Raw genomic sequence first — 22,335 nt, 5'->3', positions numbered from 1 at the left:
CACCCGCCCGTAGCCAGCACGGTGAGAGGAAAAATCATTAATAAAACAAAACATAAAAATCACAATACCCGATCACACCTTGCCGCCTCATAGATCACCCTGCCTGCGGTGGACTGATAAATGTGTATTATTTTATAAATTAAATCAATTATTTATAGCCCCACTCGATTCCGGCCCGACCGGTGCAGGAATCGTAGTTCGGTCTTAGTTCTTAGCCTGGACCGTGGAGGTGTGGCACACGGGCCGACCACCAGAAGTCTAATTCCGGGTTCCGGGCTATCATTCGTCACTTAACACAGCAGCCAACGGTGCTCCGAAACCAGCCTGCAAACTGCAACGGATGTAGCGTGTCTGTACTGCGGAAAAATTGTCGCAGTTTTCCGGCCTCGCGTACACGGCGTACAGTTTCGCAAACAGTTCATAACGATCGTCAAACTTATGCGAATGCAATACACGCGAAAGAACCGTGTGTTGCCTGTGCGGGGCGTGCGATGCTTATGCTTTACATCGGAAACATGCCACATACATCCGTACCAAAAATTAAATTAAACCATCTGGTGTGAAGGTGAAGTGTGTGCCCGCCCGGCGTTTGAAGCGGTAATCGTAATGGGGAACGGTTTTTGCAACCCTGTGTGGCGTGCCATCGCCACACAACTCCCTCTATGTGGGCCACATACCGTTGCGGGGATGGTTATGTTTTATAGTTAATAAAATTTAACCTTTTAAGCTGCACCTTTCTCACCGGTGCGTTGGGTTGGAACACAGACAGCCCTTCTTGTATGGCTTTTGGCTGCGGTGGTCTGTGTGTGCGTGTGTGTTAGGTTGCTTCCAAACGGAACCGAAGGAAGTGTTCTCAACTTCCTCTTCCATAACTTCTACTCAGCTACATACCGCCACCCAAAACACATTACCCCAAAGCGGCCCTAAACACCAAGAAAATCTGTAAAAGCAGTAGCAGCAACCGGAATGCCGTGCGGTGATGTTGCAATGAATAATTAAATCCTGCTCATAAATAATTTGCTGCTGTGTTTTTCAATTACCGATTTCTAAGTCAATAAACGTAACGATATGAAACGATTTCAATTTGTCCCCCCTTCCCCCATTTACCCGTGCCGCGTGCATTTGCTTGTGTGTGTGTTTGTACATCGATTCGGAAGCGTTTTGTCACAGCGTGTGACAGGCTCGGTGCACCTGGTGCACGTGTACCGTACATTAATCACGTACGCGAATGGACAGCAGCTTGGTTAGTTGGTTGAGTTTGAATGGTTCTAACCGGAAAATGTAGCGAGAGGAACAAATGCTATTTTAGTCAAATAATGCCTAGCTTTTAAATAATTGTACTTAATATTTTATTTATTTTTTATAAAAGTTTTAATAATTTTCGTCCAAAATTGTCTGGTTTTTGCATAAAAATACACTGAGAAAAATTAAATTTGCATTACTTTTTGGAAAAATATATCGGCATTTGTAATGGTGATTGATGAGCTTCTGCTTGTTCAAAAAGTCTTCAAATAAATGTTTTAGATCCTCTTACAGGCCGTTCCGATTCTGTCTAAGCCTCATTGAAGCTCAGTCTAAAGATCCCAAGTATAGACCTCTCTTCCACAGTAAAAGCTCATCAAAGCTTCTGAGCATATAACACAAGATGCACAAAATATCCTTACTCATAACAAAACTTGCGGATATATGCGGATTTTGGCTAGATTTTACTTGCATTATTTGAGAGATCGTCATGAATCGGCTGAATTTCCTTCCTTATCTCTTAAGATCTTAAGATGTTCTATCCTGTTTCCTCCCCGACTGACTGTGTTTGTCTCCAGGCCATCCTTGAACTTTTTTCTTCCTGTTGTAATATTAACTTTCTCACCCTATGTCCTCGATGTATTGCTTGACTCAGGCCTCAACTTTTCACATCATATCGACTCCTTAGTATGTAGGACTCGGAGTACTGCTGGAGTACTCTTCGGTGATCTGGTTGTCCTCGGCCAAACTCCACATAGACCGACTCGAACGGGTGCAGCGGACCTTTACTAGATTTGTCGCCAAGAAAAACAGATGTCGGATGCTCGGATTAGTTTACCTCGAATCCGTCTCTGCTCACCTCAATCCCTTTTTATGTCCCCTCCCGTAACCTTCGTACCCGCCCACCTCTTCTTGTTCCTTCTAGGCGCACAGCAGTAGCCTTTAATGTGGGACATGAACATTTTTGACTTTCACGTTACCTTAATATCCTTTCGTTCCCACCCATCCTCATCCTTATAAGTAGCGAGTGTGTTTTTTGTTCATTAAGCTAGGTCAGGTTAAGTTAGGCTTGTGTATTCTTAAGTTGCTCTATGTTTTAAGCGAATTTTGTTAAGCAACTAAGCAAACAAATAAATTGAATTGAAATTGATAAAAAAGTTTGATCTTGAAGGCACAGTAATATAATCTAATAATGTAGTACATCTACATCATGATTACATTGCGAACAGTTCCCTCGTAGTGAGGACTGAACATCCTACTACGTGGTATCAAAAAGTCTGGTAAGCCACTCGATGGCGGGCGTGACTAAAAAGGTCGTTTAGCCAAGAACAAGACATCATGAGTACCGGGGCCTGGATGAGAGTGTGTTTTCCTTCGAACACGACACAGCCTCAAACCGAACATTTTCTGTTACAAGGAATCTTATACGAGGCAGCTGCTGGGGCCCTACCAAGGGGGTTTTAGCAGTTGCAAACTCTTCGATGATGATCTTCGTTGTAGAATCCGCTATTGTGGCCACACGCTTTCGTCTCGGGCAGAGTTATATGCAGTAGATACGAAATAAATTGACATCAGACAAGATTAGTATGAATCCCCGGTTTACAGGGGTCAAACCAAAGCCGCAGGGACAGTTGTGAAGAGATTGAGCAAGGAAAAGGCCCTAGTTAATCAATCTTCCAAATGTTTTAGCAGCGAGATACGCAAAGTTGCGGTGGAAAGCGAAGGGGGAACATCAACTTTTGTGGAAGTCGAAGGCTTTAAAGCTATTTTTTGTGACTGAGCCCTAGCTTTTCTTTCCCTAGCCCTAGGCCTCGGGCTGGAAAAGACAAAAGACAAACCACTCTATGAGTTGATGTGAACACACAACGATCAACAGATAAAAACACTAGCAACAAAAGTAGATCCTCGTTTGATCGATAAAATTGACGATGTACACTGAGATTGACCCTCAGAGAAAGACGGAGTCCCGATTAGTGCGATACGAATTATCCCCTTGATGGCAGAATCACTCTCTAGACCAATGCACAATATCTACCCTAAGCGATCATTATATAATTGTGAAATACTGGAAAGCAGCAGTAAGATTTGTCTGTTAGCTCATTATAGAATAGTTAGTGCCACCGTGTTTGCCTTAGGCGATCGTCTATTGCGAGCCAGCGGAATCCATTTACAGAGACCAGACAAACACGAGCGCTTTACATTACGACTAGGGTGCTCGACAACAGTGGATGATAATGCAACTAAGAAAAGTAGTGCTTTGCATTAGACACCGCGAGCGCAGTGGCACTGTTTATGGAGGCTGCGATAACGGAACTAATTTACACAGCACGTAAGAGGATTACTGGTGCAGTGATTATTATATCTTGGTAGAGAAAGGTAAATAAGTAGGGCCGCACGATCACCTCCGTGTTGCGGTGCCAAAGCGATGTAACAGATTCATTTCAGTTGAACATATGCAGTGTCACAATGTGAAGTTTATTATTGGAAAAATGCAACATTACATTTTTTTGTCCTATTTTATGTTTGAAAATGTAACCATCTTTACAATATCTCTTTGTAAACGAAAAATTATTAAGAATCACTCTCTTTGCGCCCGACAGTGTCCGAAATGTAAATATCCCGACAATGGAGCCTGGATTCGGAGGTTAAGGGCATATCTTGAAGGTATGAAGTTTCTGCAGTTCTGCGAGTTGTTTTCGTTTTGTGTTTTGCTGTCTATTAGTAATCTGCGTATAATGCTGTCGTAGCTTTAATGGCGATTATTTTTACGGTATTTTGAGAAGATTGGTTAAGGTTAAGTAGATCTTCAAAATCTGATCAACCAACTTAAACTCACATAAGGTATCTCAATTTGCTATCTTGGATCGTTTATCTTGGATGGTCAGTCCTCATTACGGGTGGACGGTCCGGATGGAATTTAAACTCCGGTTCTGCCGTTTGAGAACCGGTACCGTTATCACCTGCACGGGCTGCCTCCTAGTATATTAATTGTTATATTCATCTTGTTGTAATACCCAAACATTCTGGATAAAAAAAAACACTGGTCGATGTCCTATAGTCAGGATTAATATGAAATAATTTACGGAGCAAATCCTAAAGCCTCCAGGACTTGTTCTTGGACTGCTAAGTTCATTAAGATACATCTGGAAAGTTCTTGATCATTGTATCTCATTGTTCATTGTTCCTGCATATTATCTGTAATGAATTCTTTATTTTTTATTTATTATACTTCATCTTCCAACAAAACCACATTTCTTAAAATCCAGCGAAGGGGCGGTCCGTAAATAACGTAACGCTAAAATGGTGATTTTTATATCATCTAATGACAATGCAACCCCCTCTCCCCCTCCCCCTTTCCCTTACAAAATTTTACTTAAATGTATAATTTTGGAAATGTCAATTTTATTTCAGTTGGTTCATTGGTGAAAGTACAAGCGTCGCGGATCTTTACACGGCGGCAAGCTATACATTTTTGACTGCAACAAAGACATATGATACACAACACGATAAGCCATTGGACCAAGGGTTATAAAATGGATGATTAGAAAGTAATATTATAACGTTGGAGCAATCGACTTAAAAAACAAGCAAACATTTCCCCATTCTTTTTTTTTGCTTATTACGTTTTGTTACTTAACACAAAGTGGACTTCTTACTCCCCCCCCCCCCCTTCCCCACCCCCTTGTGTAATAAATTTTAAGACTAGAGCTAGGCTGTTCCGTAATTAATGGACGCGCCTTAAGGATAAATATTTGATTGAACCGTATGCTTCATAGGCTTAAGCCTGCGTAGTAAGCTAGGCGGCTAATAATGTAAAGAACGATCCATAACAGAATTGGGTTTAATAGAATAAAATTAACAAGTACATATGCTACTTGTAATTGAATTGTAATTGGGGTGGATCGGTGGTGGAGACAGCGACAGCGGCGCTGATTTTTACACGACAGAACCAAGCTTCAATTCCCATTCGTATCATTCCCCCGTAATTGAGCTAATCGACATGACCATAAAGTTCGTTAAAAAATAGAAGAAAAAGAAGATAGTTTCGATGGCTAAGGTTCAGGTTCATGTGTTCACCAAAAGCTCTATAAAACATGTTAAAAACATTACTTACTCTCACCATTTACAGGATGGAACAATACTAGAGCTCCTAAAACTAGTAACAACATTTGTTGAGGCATTGCACATCTTTTTAAAATCATTTTGTTAGTTTTTTTTAAATAATTTCAGACACAGACACTCGAATCCTTTGCAAAGTTCACTTTATAATGCGTACTACTTTATCACACATACACTCCACAAACTATGCTTGAACTTAATGTTCTAACTGAAAACGCTTTAAAACACCATCAACTCGCCCACAGGCGTTGCTTTCTGATTTCGGCACTAGGGTTAAAAAACCATCTGAAATACAAACAATCAAGCGTAAACACACACGGCACATAAAGCGAATGTAGCAACATTGTAGTGAAATTTCAAACCAAAAAGAAATGCTGCAAAGCAACGTTCCCACATGTCACAAGCTGTCAAAATGGATCGCGCTTGGGTTTCGTTTAACAAAAAGTGTCATTTTTAGGGGATTAGGACTTTCGTTCAACAGCCACTTTACACTGAGTCGAAATTTTCACACAGCAAACCCATACACACGCAGATGGCTGATTTCTGAAACACTTTTGACTGGCAGAGATTTTTACTTCATTTTTGCTTTCTTTTGTTCTAATCAATTTGCCACGCCACAATCCATATCGCTAACACCATCAACATCCGAAGCTTCCGAGGCGTGTTGGGCACGAGATAAGCGATGGCAGGGCACAACAGCAAATTGGCTGTTGTGGCAAATCGATGGAATTCGATTTGACAAATTTTGCCGAAAATGTCTAAAACGGTATGTGATGTGTCCACGTCGTCTGCCGTCCACTACAGCTTTAAACGGCGAGCTCTAGCACAACCAATCTGGTCTGGCTCGGGTACGATTTTGACCCGCACTACTAACCTACACTGCACGGTGTATTGCGTGGCTTTGAACGTTGGCGTGCACTTTGACGGTTTTGTGGAACACATACTTTCCACAAACGGACTCCACCAAAACAGGTCCTCACTTTTAAATCACCCTTAAGCCATCGTCTTTAAGAGCTACACAACCGAGAGTTCTCTATTAGGGCTATATTTTGGATTTTTTTCCCGGTCAAGGTTGACAGTTTCCATATTCTTACACTACGTCACTTCACTTGCCTGCTGCTACTACTGAAACTCAACGCCCTGCAAACCTTCTTTAGTGTAACAATTTTTCCTTGGCACCTTGGCCTCATACATGCGTTGCTGGTTGCGTGCCGGCACGATACACGATGCACACCCCGTGGAACACCTAAGCTTCCGAACGCTCCTGCACTTTCACGGTGAAAAGTAATAGATTTATCGCTCTCCTGAAAGCTTTACCGGTCACTTTAAGTGGTTTTTGAAGCACTCAAGCACACTCTCGACGTGAAAGAAGCTTGATTGTTACCAGCTCCTAGCCATCGATCTTTTTTCCGAGGTTACATCAAAGTCCGCATCGTACCGTGCACCAGTTTAAGCCAGGTAATTGATTTATACAGTTCACTTGCAGCTGCAAAAGAACACCTAAAGCTCAAACACATCGCACTAGCCACTAGCTGGAGCTCTTAATTTTGTACCATGCTTAAGACGCAAAACGGTGCACACAACTCACACCGCACGACTGCTGTGCATCACGGTCCGAAGGAAACTGCACCCTGGGACCGTGGCAGGCTCGTTGGCACAATATATAGAAGTGATGTTTGCATTATGATAATGATACGGTCTGCAACGGACACGCTTCCCGAACGCCCTGCCCGAAAAGAGTTCCAACCGACAGGCATCGCTATAAGTTTGTGAAGTTAAACAAACTGTAAAGGTCAAAGCTGACGGCAAACACCGGGCCCGGGCGGACGGTAGGTTAACAAGAGCAGTACAGAGCGTACCGTATGCGTGCGTATGCCTAAATGTTTCACATTTTGATGTTGTGGATCGTTTCTTTCTTGAAGCGGTTAACTGTATGGTCTGCCTCAGTGGTCCTGCCAACCATCTTCAAGATCGCAGTAGTATAGCTTGAAGCTTGGCCCAGAACAAAACAGTCGGAAGCGTCGCTTAGATTAGGCAAATCGGTTGCTTACGAGATGGAATTGGTACATCCAATACCTTGACGGATGGCGGATGCGTCCCGCCAATATGTAAAATCAATAGACCGGCATCGAAAGGTGCATACATATTACATTTTTATCCACTTGGTATAGAATTTTATATGAGACCTGCAAGCATTTGACTAATGTTCATGGAATTTAGCTTCAAAATGAATTTTCTTCAGTTGAACATTGTGATGCTAATTTCACTTTTTCCATACCATTCCGTTTTCAATTTTCCGAAGGTTACATTCAGATTCGAAGAAAACATTACACAGTTTTATTTATTAATGTTAGCTTAGTAACACAGAGAGCGCCATCTATGAGAAAATTTAAGTAGTATCCGTAAAATTACTTACATTGTACAGTGTTAAATTTTGCAATACGGTCAAGCTGTTCTTTATCAACACATTTATCTACATTTACATTTATTATTATTACATTTACTTTCATGAAGAGATTGTTATCATGAAGAGATTGTTGTCTATATTTTTTCCGAAAGAATTCACGATGCGATTCGGTGGAAGCTAATAGAAGCTGCTCCACATCAGGCCCAGTTTCGAATCACATCCCCTCATGTCCCACATATGCCTAATAGCAAAATTCCCTTAAACACCACTGCTAAGGGATGCTTTTTAAATAAAAATCGGAAGATTTTATCAATAGAGAATAGATATGTACATATAATACTCGTTAGCTATTGTGCTGCAAGCAGATCTGACAGGTTGTTAATCTTTAGAATGAAGTAGTTCTTAGACACCTCAACCTAGGCGCTTCCTATAAAAATAACTCGGACTCTAAAAGTCTTGGACGGCCATTAGCAGGAAGCTCAGTGGAGCGTCTTTTCGTAAGCTGCTCTATTCTATACTACGATCCACTCTTTAATCCCTATCCCCTTTCTAAATCACCATAGCCCATGTTTGTTCTTAATATTAAGCTAGAATTTAAGTAGATATGTTGAGCCACTAGGCAGACATGATAATAAAAATTTAAATGAAATAAAATAGCAGCAAGATAATCGAGCCTGTGAAACAGAGTATTGTGGTAGAATTTGTACTCATTTGTACTCTTGTTCTAGTTCTCTTAAACCATCCGCTACCACCATGTTATGGACATATTCTCGATCTTATTTAAACCTCTTCCGCCAACCTATTTTCCATAATATACGTAACTAAGAGGTGGTCTTAGCATCGGCTAAGTTTCCATCAGCCGACGACGAATTTTCCTAAGCTTATTTGAGCGGATGATAGTCAGAAGCATGTTTCCTTTACCATGTGTATGAATGGGACTTACTGTTCTCTACGTTAGGATCTTCGAATTCTTAGAAGCTAGACATTTCGAATCACAGTTCTTAAGGTATAACTATTCCTTATTTGTTTGAAAAATAATACAGTAAAATCTACCTTTTTTCCGCATCTAATACATTTTGTTGGAATAAATTGTTTAACAAATTTTGTTTTTAGGAGCTTAAAAGAAAATTTTGAATATTAATTAATTAAAAAGCACATTAAATATGTTCAACCAATAATCTTCGCAATGATCAAATGATTGATTAACAAATTATTTGCTTAATTTTCAGTCAATTTCATAACCACGCTATCGTCTCACGGCAAAGCAATAGTAAGAATGATCTGGAAGACACACCTGGAACTGATCACAAAACGCACTAAACGCTGATAGCAGCTATTGAATTTAAACGATAGCCTTCTCCCGGCCTGGAACGAATCCCCGCTCACACACGTGGCATAACATTGCAAACCATTCTTTTGCCTACAAATTTCGCACAAATCTTGCTATCCCAGCGACATCGCTTTATTCGGCAAATGAATATTTTATTCAGAACGATGCGTGGCACCATTAGAAGGGAAGGGCAGTACAGGGAACCATAAGAAACGGCCCTAAGAAAACGCGCGTTCTCGCGGTCAAACGCATCCGGCAGTGTGAAGAGTCCTTGCGTTCTCGTAGCACACAGCCACACAGCCACACAAACTCACCCAAGCACACCACATGCCGGCGGGCAGATGATCAAATATTTATTCACCGTCGAAAAGCAAACCATGCTCCATGGTGAACACCGCTTGCAGTGCCGGATGCCCAGAGCTGGAGTTGAGGGGTGGGAACGAAAACGAATTGGTTGCTGGTGGAAAAAAAAAGAAACAAACAACCACAAAACACGCTACACGAGAGCCGCAAAATTAACGGCTTGCGTACGGCATTCGGTGGTCCCTTCATGGTACCAGAGGGCAGAGAATTAATTTGTCCGTTGTCGCGATCCACCGGTCGGCACCGGTTTGCGTTCCATCTTTCGGCCACGTGAAAGGATGCAACTTTTTCAACCTTCGTCGTCGATCGACGATGCGTATGTGTGTGTGTGTTTGTGCAAAAAAGGGCATCGGGAACGGGATGCGAACCTTGGTTTGGCTTATCAAAAATTCAATAATCTTTCCCACCCGGCCGGTGGTTTGGATGGGCTTTGAGGTGCTACCGTTAATGGCAGAACGCTCGAACAATGGGCCCAACGCTTCGCCAGTTATCAAGGAGCCACCAGTCGACCGTAAAACTGTCTGCTCGCTTCGTTACATACAGCCGTACCAGGTGATGGAAAGCGCCCGTTTGGCCGTTGGCGTGGTTTGTCGCGGCTAGCCACGTGCGCGAACGGTTAGCGTGTGCTGCGGGAATCACTTTTGCGCCATTCTTACGCATGAGCCTTTCTTCCCGCACCAAGTAGCAACCGTAAAATCAACAGGGTTAGGAAAGTGATTGGCTACCGGTTGTTCGGTTACAAGAAGCCCAGCCAGCGTGTGGTCGAATGTTCTCGTTCGATTTTGAGATAATACGCATTGGTAAATATTTGGCAATTAGCACTGTTGATGCCTAAGGAATAAATGATTTTATTTCTGTTAGATGATTCTCATGTCTGGTACACGATATTCTTACTAAGTTAAGATTGACGATAAAATTACAATATTTTTTTTTGACGTCTTTACTTGGAAGCAATTAGGCGTCTCGGTGTTGGAGTTTTCAAAATTTTACAGAAGTTTAATAAACCATTTAACGCACAACAGATACATTTTTTCGGATCAAACGCCTCACCAACCGAGTTGAGGAGACGACTGAGAGCATTGAACGAGATCGGAGCGACCTGGCTGGCACGATTAGGTCCACCGGCGAGAGCAGCGCTGAAGAATGGATGGAACTGTTGAGGAGTCCAACAATGAAGGCATGTCTGGTCCGTTCGATTCATTGTTCAAGCTGTGGCAACTAGATCAGCAGACACCTGGACGTATAGTCCATCAGCGATCGAACCAGGGAACAGTAAAGCTACTTGGTGCAGAGTGAATCATGGAGCTCCCGCCTCATGTTTATAACCAATTGGTTGTACCTAGCCAAGCCGCAATCGAGCTGATCGTCGAAGGACAGTTTTTTATCAATAAGCACGCCTAGATCTTTGACACAGTCCTTCCTCACAAGGATTCGTCTATTTAGTTCGTCGCTGAAGAGTGCAGAGGCTCGCGATCGACTAAAGGTGATGGTGAAACATTTAAAACGTAAAAATTGTTGAAAAAAGGGTTCTTGAGATCTCAATTCTGGATTGAAAATCGATTAAATGCAAGATGGTGTGTACTTTTTAGCGAGATAGGTCTAAAAAAGGTGGCCATTCGTGACCGAAAAGAGCACTTTGGTGACACGAAGTACGTAAGAACACGATGTTTCACCAATTGCACTAATCATACGGCCAGACAGGAGCAAAGTTCTGATCGTTACTGAAACTATTGTCAACGTGGAGGAATTGGTGAACCACATACAACCTTGGCATATGGTCATGATTCTCCTGTTTTATATTATTATCGATGATTGCATATCAATAGCACTTTTGTCCCAATATACAAAAAATCAATATATTTTTAACCATTTTGAAAACTTTTATAAAACGCAAACATTTGCATTTTTATTCTTTCTGGGACTGACTCATAATAGAAAGATTAAATGTAAAAGCATATTTAGCTTTTTTTAAACCAGTTTTAAGTAAGTTACAGCATGAATTGCTTAATGTGGCACTTGCCCCCATTTCCGCTACCCGTAGCATGATAGTCATTCCTTCCAGATACTCATTGGCTGGAATGGATTTGAAATTTTGTCCTGCGAAATGAAAACTGTCACCACTACTGTAGTTTCCGGCGACGTAAGTCTATATTTTCCTTTCCTTTTACTTGTCGAGGCTTTGGGTCTTTCAGATCGTCTCTTATTTTCAAATTTAATCCTGATTTTTAATAAAGAACATAAGTGATAAATCATAAGAATTAACCGGGCTTCAATACTTCATTTGTGCAATTTATTTATGTCTTTCAGAGAATCACTGGAAGAGATTTTTGAGTGAGATTTTAAGGACGTATCCGGCCCCAAATAATATAGGTACAGATAAAACGTTAAACTGATTCTGCTCCACAGCATGGTTTAACAGTATCAATGGCAGTGATATTTTTAAATCTCTCATTTGGCATAACATGAACAACACGCTGTATTCAAAGAAATGTTTTCAATTCAAGATTTTTATTATACCAATACTACATATATTGCCGTTCTTGCCGTATGCGACATGTTAAAACTAGTAGAGTCTTTTCGATGTTTCGCTCGGGTGTATGTAAAATCAAATCAATTGAATCAACGCTCTTGACACCTTCGGACTGAACCAAAACTTTACCATCGTCTAAGCCGTTCTTTTTAAGTTCCTTATCCGATGCTGATACTTTGCAACGTCAAGACACCGTCTAATGCATTTTATATCCTTTGAAAACTTTACCCTCGGTGTGTTATCGGTAGCGTTGGCAGAAGAAATGCAACTACCTTTGAACTTTCATTTCTAACGTGTTGTAGGAGAGGATACAAAAAAGGAACTCTCTTAGCAGTATAAAATTCTGTAAAGTTTGTAACCAGTGGACTGCTTACGACTTTTTTGTAGGTAATCCATGTATAAAACCTCGTGCAAAAGTTTATTGACAGGTATATTGTTTTTGAATGACTTATAAAATAGTTCGACAGAATGGATTAAGTTTTGAACCACCCTTTAAGTTGTTTTTTTTTTTACTGCCACCCGCACCCATTATCATGTTTCTCAAAAGGAAATCAAAATATCTAAAATTCTAAAATCTTTTGTTTCAGAATTTGTCACTAATGTAATTTAAATTATTCTTCTACTTGGTTTAACAATCTGCCAAGACATTCCTCGTCGGAGCTAGAATTTCTAACGTTGTTGGATAATTAGGCGTAAAATTTTACAGCGATAGTACATGGTTTCAAGGTACATTGGTCAAAATTGACGGGAAACTAAGTTTTAACAGTTGATCGTAACGGTTATCCCAGAGAGAAACACTTAGAGATGATTGGGCATTCTTTTCCTTATCTTCTCACTACAGCTAATTTGGGTTTAGATAGATACCTCTTGTACTTCTGGAAGACCAGGGAAAGATCGGTTTCGAACCTGTTCGGAAGACTATCTCTCTACTTGTGCAACGTCTTAGGAAGAATTTTATTATTTTTTTTTAATAGCTTAACGACCTTCTATAGGTCACGCCGGCCATGCAACGGATTTCTAGGATTGCTGATACCACTAGTTTTGGGTATCAGCACCCGAAGTTGGATTATTCTTCGAAATAATTGCTCCCAAGTTTACTTCGCAGTAGTTCGAAGTAATATCCAATACTATCTTCGGATTCAACTCCGGAGTACACTGCTGAATCACCTAAGGGGAATCAGCTGACAGGCCTGCTGAAACATTTAGCACTCGATGACCCGGTCTCGATTAAGACACTGAACTGCTCCTTAGTACGGGTCCTTAGACGCATCCGTGGTATGGTGGTCTATAGCAGCAATGTGCAATGTGCGACCCCAAGCTAGCATAGGGGCACCAGGATTGGAATGTATTCTAGATGTCCTGAAGATGTACTGAACAATTCGAAACAATCTACAACAAATTTTAGCCGATGTAGCCGTTGCCACACCCACTGTGCAACGGCTGTATTCCTAACGTCAAGTTGTAGCCTTGCAGAGGTATGCCCTACAAATGTCAAAGACTGTCACAAATTCATAACAAAAGCAAAGCACAAACAGAACGGCAGCTTCAGCTTCAGTGTATCCTGTGTAATTTTCCATCGATTTGGTCAAAATGACTAGTGGAAAACTTTCTAAAACGCACTCTTCCTCATCAAACAACGAGGATAAAGGCAATCTGCTCGACTCCAACGAAGCGTTCCGCAGGGGTGTAAAGTTGCTGCACGAGAAATGCAAAGCACTGCAGCGAAGCAACGAACGGCTTGTGTTCAGGTACGTAGACAATTCCAATCCAGCGAGAGAAGTTCATTAGCACAGTATGCTGTATTACCATTTCTCCAGGCTTCATAGAGTTCAAAAGATGACCAGACTGCGCTCGATGGATGTAGAGATTCTGAAGGCAAAGCTCGATTACTACGGTGATGATTGGAGGAACGCAATGGATCCGGCGAATGTGAAGGAGGAAGGGGAAGAATAATTTTTTTCACATTCAATTCTGTACTAGGTTATAAAGAATCGCTGTCAGAGTAGTTACAGCGAAAATACATGTTAATATACGGATTTTTGGATGCCTAAATTTGTAAGAACTATTTTGTGTAAATTTTCTTATAAACAAGGTTAAACAATATTGCGAAACCATGGAGCGCATTACCTACGTAGAATTGTAGGTAATAGTTTCTACACATTGTGCTTACACATGGCATTCCAAATTTGTGAGTCATTCATCCCGTAGCAGGCCGTGTAAGGTAAGAAGCCAAAACTTCTTATGAGGGGGGGGGGGGGACTTTCGAGACCCTTGGTGGGTCATAGACAATGCTCGGACTCAATTCAAAACTTTCATTACAACTACCGAACTCGATACCTTAACTACCTTCATATTTCAGTGGCGGTAAAGCGACAGTCGGTCGTCGTCCCATCTGGGGCGTTCTCCGGCAGAGTGAGAGGTCTTACTATCCACCTACAGGGTATCGATATGTCTAATAAGCCATTGACCGGCGAGAGCTACTAGATCGTGATGCCAAAGAGAAGAAGATTTCAGTGGTGGATTTTCCTTTTCCCACTAGCTCCTGAGGCTCATCACTGCAGTAGCCACTCCTCTTTTCCATCCACTTTACACACATACGGGATCAACAATTCTGTTAAGGATCAAGCTGTTTGGAGGTAGGGAGACTGAAAGGATATCGGGGCCTATCACCATCAAATTCAAAAGTGATGATCGAGCAATGTATATGCGATTTCGAGTTGCATGTTCGGGCCGATCAGGACTCACGGGTTCTAGAGCTGGAAGACCGGTAAGAGCAGCAAAGAAAATAACATTTAGACTGGTTCGTTCGGGACGATTCGTGGGTTCAGGTCGATTTGTAGGTGCATGGGCACGGGACGACTATATGCTTTGCTGTACCTATTGGTCGATCCCTACCCTGAGCGACCCTAACTTGAGTCGATCCATAAAAGTCGTATGACATATCACTCCTAGAAATATTCTACACACTTCCAGCATTAGCCATCGCGACAGGAATTTAGGGTGGAGAACTACACCCTGTAGAAATGGATCAATTATCAGGCAGCACCCTTGTGCGAATCTCAACATCTATATAATTGTCGTTAATGGTTTTTTACGACTTGAAGCTGCTTTGAAGTTTTGGACGGCTTTGAAGTGGCGATCACATACCAAGATATGATTGATAGAATCTGGATTCATTAAAGGATTCATGTCCCCGAGGTTGTCATCATAAACCTACTTTGCGCCTGTTTGAAGCGAAGTCAGACAAATGGACAATCACCTTGGTGCTAGCAAATGACCCTGAGAGTTTTTTGAAAAAGTAGTTTCTAGAACAACATGCGCACAATTTTTATAACATTCGCTTATTCTTCATAATTCCATCAGTAATTCAAAGCGATGCGATCGATACAAACGAATGGTTCTGTTTTCAATGTCTTCACACCATAGAGATTGTGTTTGCTCCAACTGAAACCAAATCGTAATGTTCTTTCTTTGTTTACTTTCCCATTTACCTTCCGCTTCGATCATGTGGCTAATAGTAAATGGTAATTGTGAATGCTATCAAAACCCATAAATCTGGGCACTATTCCCGTCCCTCGCCAAACATCAGGCCCGGACTGTTCAGAATGAGATGGAGAAACGCTCATCACTTTCCAGGCCCCGAATGTAAGGGGGTGTGGTGGGATTTGTCGCTAAAACCGGACGCCGTATAAATCCTTTCCTTAGGATCGCCAACCCAATCGCTCGCCGCGTCAGTATTGCAGGCAAATGTGCTCGAAACCAGCCAAATAATGGGGGGTGAAATTTCACACAAAGAACCATCACGGGGGGGGGGGGGAACGTGCATAATGATGATAGAAGATAGTGTGTTTAGATTGTCTTCCCGCTAGCGTTCCCGGAATTCGGGGGGAGCGAAACCCTTACCATGGGTTCACACAGAAGGATAACGTTCGCAAGGGGTTTGTGTGTGTGTGTGTGTGTGTGTGTGTGTGTGTGATTTTCAGACGGTATCGTATCCTTTTGCTTTCTTTCTTACTGTCACCATCAGCGAGTTTTGTGGGCGCATTCAGTTGTGGGCCCTGAACTCCCAATCTCGTCGGCAATCCTTACCGTAACAATCAGAAATGAACTTGAATGAGACAGACAGCGAGTTGCGGTTGCTTCCTGAAACGATCCGGACCGTTAACAGGACACGACCACGTGCTCACTCCTTCACTGAGCTCCCTTCACTGCTATTGCATTTTCCCCCATGCACATTTCCACTAGAACTCTAGAGATGGAAACAGCCAGATCGCTGACGTGCCTTTGACCCGTTACTATCGTTGTTCCCATTTCCTCCCTTTTTTGTGGCTTAAAGATTGTCTCCGCACTGGACAGAAGCATCTTATACGACTTTTTTTGCTTTTCTCGTTCTTTCACAGCTACTCCCGCAAGGCAATCCCCATAAACCGTAGTAGCATCGTGAATTCTTATGTTGGAGGGGGTTAAAGCAACCCGCAGAACGGCTGACGATGCACTTTTTCGCGCTATTTCAGCCACAAGCCAAACCATTCCTTTACAAAAAAAAAATCTCTGTACTAGGGAGTTTCCCGTTGCGCGTTCCTTTGCGTTCTTCAGAGGTCGTACGTCGGAAGCTTCGGTACAGGGCACAAAATGGCATGGACACTTTGCAGGCGTGTAAAGCAAGGTTAGTTCCGTTCGGGCAAAACCCTAGGCTAGAGTTCTAGTACGATTGTTTGGTTTGTGGTCGATCTCATTTTCTTCTCGCCATCGCCTATTTGCGAAAACGAAGCCCTACGCGAAGGTCTTCAAGAACAAAATTTTCGAATGCTGCGTTTGATATCATGATATTTAAAATAGACTCCACGATAAATCAAGCCAGAAATGAAATACATTGTGGAACAATTTTTATGTCTTTCCTACACATTAAACTACACACTTGGACTTTCAAATTTCAAAACATTCAGGAATCTACTCCGATTAGCAAATTCAATGTTACAATGGCCATAATGGAGGATTAACTCCTTTAGAGGCCCGACTAGGCGTCTCTCTTGCCTAGTATCCTTTCCTTAGGATCGCCAACCCAATCGCTCGCCGCGACAGTATTGCAGGCAAATGTGCTCGGAAATCTAACACAGCCTTAAGCGGGATGATGAGATGATTTTGGCGGATATTACACAGATCGCAGAGGCCGTGATCGAGGACTCCTTTCGTTTCATCCCTCTGAACTTTTTCGGGGCCCGCTAAATGTCCAATGCTCCTATGGCCTAATAGCTTCTTATAGGAAGATCCAGCTTTACTGCTTTGCAGGACCTGTCTATTTTGAACGAGTTTTTCAAAAAATAATTTAAAAAATTCTCTTTTAATTTTTTTTATACGACCAGTAGATCAATAGTAAGCTAGCTTTATAATGCGGTGAAATACAAAACCTCCGATACAAAACGTATGAGCTATTCGGGTAGGGGTGGTCGAAGGTGATGTAACAATAGCGCCATTCTTCATACGGCAGAACCGGGGTTCAAATACCATCCAGATCAATCCCCCATTAAGAGGACTGACTATCTAACTACGTGGTGTCAGCAAGTCTAGTAAGCCATACGATGGCCGGCGTGACCTAGAAGGTCGTTAAGCCAAGAAGAAGAAGCCTCAAGCAACCAGGCATTTTGCCTTCTTCGCACTGATCCTCGATCCAATCCTATTGGCCTCGCGTGCTGTAACCAAAATTTTCTAAAAATGTCTGTGTGATCCGCCCTTCACACGGTAGGAACGGGTATCCAATCCCACCTCGGATGGACTTCATCGTACGCATGACTCCAATATTCAGTTACGTGTCCACTGATGAACGAAAAATGGCAACCGATATATTCATAATCCAAAACAATACCAAACGATAACTTTCCGAAGAAAGCGTTAGTTCTTCTCGTTCTTCTGTGTCTTCGTCCGCTGAATGTTATACCCTCCAAACCTTCCTAAATTTATTCTCTGTGCGGTGCCGTAAGAACGGTCTTGTCCTATTGCCCGACAAGTGTTGTATGATTCCGTTCAGTTACACCCTGTTTGATACGTCGGGGTAATTTTCTGTATAGGATCTAGGTGTGTGGCCTTGACGAGACACAGTCTTTCAGCACTCATTTATGCTATCGTCCGAAATCCGTGATCGCTTCTGCCTGAAGTCCCTGTCCCTGTTGGGTTCGATCGACCTTCAACAACACTTACCACTTGTTCGACTACAATGCATCTCTGTCTCGCTTTCATGTTCGTCTTCGTGAGTCTTCCTTCCTTTCTTCACAATCCTTCCTAGCACTCTCTACCTCCTCTTCCCATGAGTTACTTAAGAATACTATTTTTGATGAGCCATTGTTGGCGAACAATTTAACAAAAATTAAATTATAAATTGAAAGCCATTCGGTAACATGCCCAATAACCAAAAAGAAAATTTGATAAAAAAAACCACAAAAAAAACGTGTTCTACAACCATGTCAGTCAAAACATAGGCAAATATGGCACATAAATTGCTAAAACTTCACACGAGACAACGAGCACAGAAGTTACAGTTTGTGGCAACGTCCGCCAGAAACAGGAAGTTCAACCGATTCATCATTGTCTCAGCGAAGTGTAGAAAATGGTCTCACACTTTCCCGGGGGTCACACAAATTAATCACCACGAAAACACCACGAACGCATCGCTGCACAATCGGGCAAGTGACCGTAATTGCATTCCTTTAGCAAAACTCTCACCAATGACGAACGGTGCTTCCGGTTAAGGTGACCCCCGTCTGCTCGGTGTGCTCGTAAATGGTTCGTTATGCAGTTATAATGAAGCGTGGTGTTTTGGTCCACGACTTATCGAATGGTGGACCTCATTTTGTGTTGCTGCACCACCGTCACACCGTTAGAAAATTTTTGTTGCAACGGATGACTCTCGAAGGGACCTAGTTTCCACTAGCAGCCGTCAGCAGCTAGTCGGAAAGTAATGTTGTTAATTGGATTTCGCGTCACCAGAACACACAAACGTAACGTCCCGTTCTTGCAAAGGTTAACGTGCGGTGTAGAGCATTGGCAAGATGGAGTTGTGAGAAATGGTGGAAATGGTATTTTCTATCACCACACTGCATCCCTTCGCAGGAGGAACGGATATCCTGATTTTCTTCCTCCGGTGAACGACGGGAAGTGCCCTCAATTATTCTCGAACGACCAGTGCAATGCAGATTTTGTAGCGCAAACTAGCAAGAAATCGTTCTTATCGAACACAGTACAGCTTTAAGAGAAGGTAGCTGTAAATGATTATTTACACTGTGTCAAAGAATTGTCCATACAGCACAGACAGCATTGATTTTATCAACCAACAATTCTAGCTGTCGATTAGGAATCAAATTTTCTTGGTTCATAATATTCAAAAAATTGTGCATACAACAAACAAACACATAGCTTATCGAACTCGATTGATCAAGTTAATGCTAATTTCAGAAGGAAGCTAATGTCAGCTAGTATTCTTTCTAGATCAGGGGGTTTCGAATGTTTCGCTCAAAGAGATCCCAAAAATTCTCTATAGGATATTGAGGTCTCGAAGCTCTGGGGCGGATGAGTAAGAATTGTCTATTAGTGCCACTTTTGCCACATATGACCCAACCTAACTGAAAAACATATTGTTCTCATATCAGTTATTTGAAAAGAAGATACTGACAATTTATGATGATGATGATAAGTCCCACCACTTACCCCAACACAGGTTTGAGAAGGACGAAACTATCTTTAAGATATTTAAACTCTAATACATGTTTTGAATATCCATGTCAAAAAAAAAAAATAAACGGTAAGTGGTGGCATCAAGGAACGCTCTACGATATCCATCGGATTTCATACAATTCCAGCCCTAAGATCCTAGTTCCCTAGTGTCCGTTAAAGTTGCCTCCCGGCTACCATTGATGGGTAACGGTCTGCCACCTTTTAGAACACACTGTCCCATGCGTATGGCCAGATTTCCAACACCAACATGGTGTCAGAGAACTACCTTCCGGGACAGGAGAATCTAATGTGTCTCAGAGATTGGCCACGTACAACATCCATGAATGAATCTCGCAGTTACCTTGCCAGACTGCATGAAAAACGGTAGAATCCACGTGCATCCCTTGAATGTCCACTCATATACGCGCGCGTGTCTCAAACTATGTTGTCTCATTCAATTATTTTTTTTTAATATTACTAATTCAAACAATCTATAATCTTATCATCATCAACGAGATCGTTATGACAACTACAGTTATACTAGATAGAGTCACGTAGGACAACTACATACACCAATGACATAAAGCTCACATTACACAGTTTGTTTTATATAATCGGCACATCCGCGTCTAAACTGGAACAGGTTGCTCGCATCTATCGCACAATTTACGGACGGACGGACAATGTACGGAAATTTTTTTGGCATAGTTTTGATGACTGTTTTGTTGTAAAAGCATTTTTTTACAAACATACAAACCATTTATTATCAAAACTTTTCGTGAGTCAGTGGATGTAATTTGGTTACTACTTGCATAAAGTTCTATTCTTCTTCTTCGCCTAACGACTTTCTAGGCTACACCGGCCATTGGATAGTCAGTGCTCACTCCGGTGGGATAGGATTTGAGTCCAGGTCCTGCTGTTTTTAGACCCGCTGTCGGCTACTCCGCAATCGCCAGCTGCCGCCCCTAAAGTTCTATTGCATCTTGCAATTAATCTTGCATAGGTAAAGACGGACACTCTTTTGTTGGGAAAGACGGACACAGAAGAATTTGAACCATTTTGCTTTTGTTATTCAAAAATTATAGAACCATTCCATCAGCTGGTAAAGGCATTTAGAGGATGAGGCAGCTCTAGAATATGAAGTTCCTCTCACGACGCTGATGAGACACCTTAATGATCAAAAGTCAACTAAATACCAAGTCAAAACCAACAACTCAACTACTCAACGGCTGGTTGAACAACTTCCTAAATCAAAATTCTCAGTTATTCTTTCGTAAATCTCCAACCAGCTGCCCGTGACAGAGGATACAATAAGGTAGCATTTTATTTTTTACATTTTATGATTAATTGAAAGCGTAGTTTAGAGTCTTAAACTCAGTTAAGAATCTCCAATCAGTACGCCATTACGCAGAAAAAAAGCTTAAACTTTAAAAGATGATATCCAAGTCATAATAAAATGAACGAAAGCGATTCTCGAAGTAAAGCGAAAGCGATTCTCGATTTTCGAATTCACGTCACCCTCCACTGTTTCTATTTTTTAGTCCCTTTTCCAACCGTTCTTTAGAGATATTTTAGTGGATGTTTGCAATGAATTTTATTACGTTTAATAGACGTAAACAATACAGGGTTTCGATATCCATATGATAAAGTAGCTGAATCGCTTGGGGGAATGTTTGTTGAAATATTCAAATGAATAGTTGAATTAGCAATCATGTAATGGAATGTTGCATTCATTGAGGAAAATGAAGAATAGTACGTTCTAGTAAGTAAACGCTTACTAGAAATTCCACAGGACATTGAAAAATTCAACAGTTGAGGTGCAAATTTATCACAACTAAATCCGAAATTCCAGTATATGATTGCAAAGTTCCACTAGAAGCATGCAAATTCTACTGAGTGTTTCTAAAGCTCAATTAAAGGAATAAAATCCTGTATCTTCGGTTAATAAAAAGAAAACTCTTTGATTATAAACTTGGAGTTGAACTTCCACTTTCCATTATGTACAAAGACTAATTCAGCTTCTTGAACTTCAAAAGTTTTCTGTAAGTGTCCATCTTACCCATATCAGGTATCCGTCTTTCATGCACATGGTAAAATTTCATGTCAAAAACCTTGCTTTTGATTAATGGAAAATAGGCTAAAATCTTCTTTACGACCTTCTAGGTTTCGCCGGCCATCTAATGGCATACAAAACTTGCTCATACCACGTAGTTGGATAGTCACTCCTCGCTACAAGGGAACCGTTTTTATAGGGTTTTGAATCCCGGCCCTACTGTGTGAAGACCAGCCCATTTATCACCTTACGCCGAAGCCAAATTGTATGAAACACTATTTTAATGAATTATTTGATAAAAAATAGATGCAAAATAAGAGTTGCACGTCGCTCATAATCACCGAATTTATATTATTAATATTATTTTATTATGGCCTACTGCCGTATTGTCACTGAATTTAATATCATTGGATATTTTGAATTGATCTTAAAGTGTCCTTCTAAAACTACTTTCCCCTAACTGTAGTAAACAAATACGTTTACGCAAAACCGGTGTCTCAGCTCAGGATTCTTGTATCCCTAAAGAGCGAAACGAGTCGCCAGCTATTTCAGCTATGCGGATGAATAGGTTTGGAAAAAAATCGTTG

The 22,335-nt window shown here is 41.5% G+C and overlaps 4 protein-coding genes across 4 annotated transcripts in view; all 4 read left to right on the top strand.

The window, feature by feature from the left end:
- LOC126556137 (GDP-fucose protein O-fucosyltransferase 1) overlaps nucleotides 1-22,335 on the top strand; it is a 452,711-nt gene that overhangs the window by 105,118 nt on the left and 325,258 nt on the right. The gene's annotated exons all lie outside the window — the stretch shown is intronic.
- Nucleotides 1-22,335, top strand: part of LOC126556377 (uncharacterized) — a 306,838-nt gene that overhangs the window by 142,323 nt on the left and 142,180 nt on the right. The gene's annotated exons all lie outside the window — the stretch shown is intronic.
- The window catches only part of LOC126556033 (fatty-acid amide hydrolase 2), a 526,247-nt gene that overhangs the window by 374,783 nt on the left and 129,129 nt on the right, over nucleotides 1-22,335 (top strand). The window lies entirely within an intron of this gene.
- Nucleotides 13,582-13,944, top strand: LOC126556453 (TCF3 fusion partner homolog). Its single transcript, XM_050211717.1, has 2 exons — nucleotides 13,582-13,739; nucleotides 13,809-13,944. The coding sequence occupies exons 1-2, from the start codon at nucleotides 13,582-13,584 to the stop codon at nucleotides 13,942-13,944; spliced, it is 294 nt and encodes a 97-aa protein (XP_050067674.1).

Source organism: Anopheles maculipalpis, chromosome 2RL (assembly GCF_943734695.1).
Source record: "Anopheles maculipalpis chromosome 2RL, idAnoMacuDA_375_x, whole genome shotgun sequence".
NCBI lineage: Eukaryota > Metazoa > Arthropoda > Insecta > Diptera > Culicidae > Anopheles > Anopheles maculipalpis.
This window is presented reverse-complemented; position numbering and strand designations above follow the sequence as displayed.

What these genes read in the sequence shown, in the direction of transcription:
- LOC126556453 (XM_050211717.1), top strand. Translation starts at nt 13,582, where the DNA reads ATGACTAGTGGAAAACTTTCTAAAACGCACTCTTCCTCATCAAACAAC. An exon ending in AACGAACGGCTTGTGTTCAG is followed by an intron (nt 13,740 to 13,808) that starts GTACGTAGACAA and finishes CCATTTCTCCAG; the next exon opens with GCTTCATAGAGTTCAAAAGA.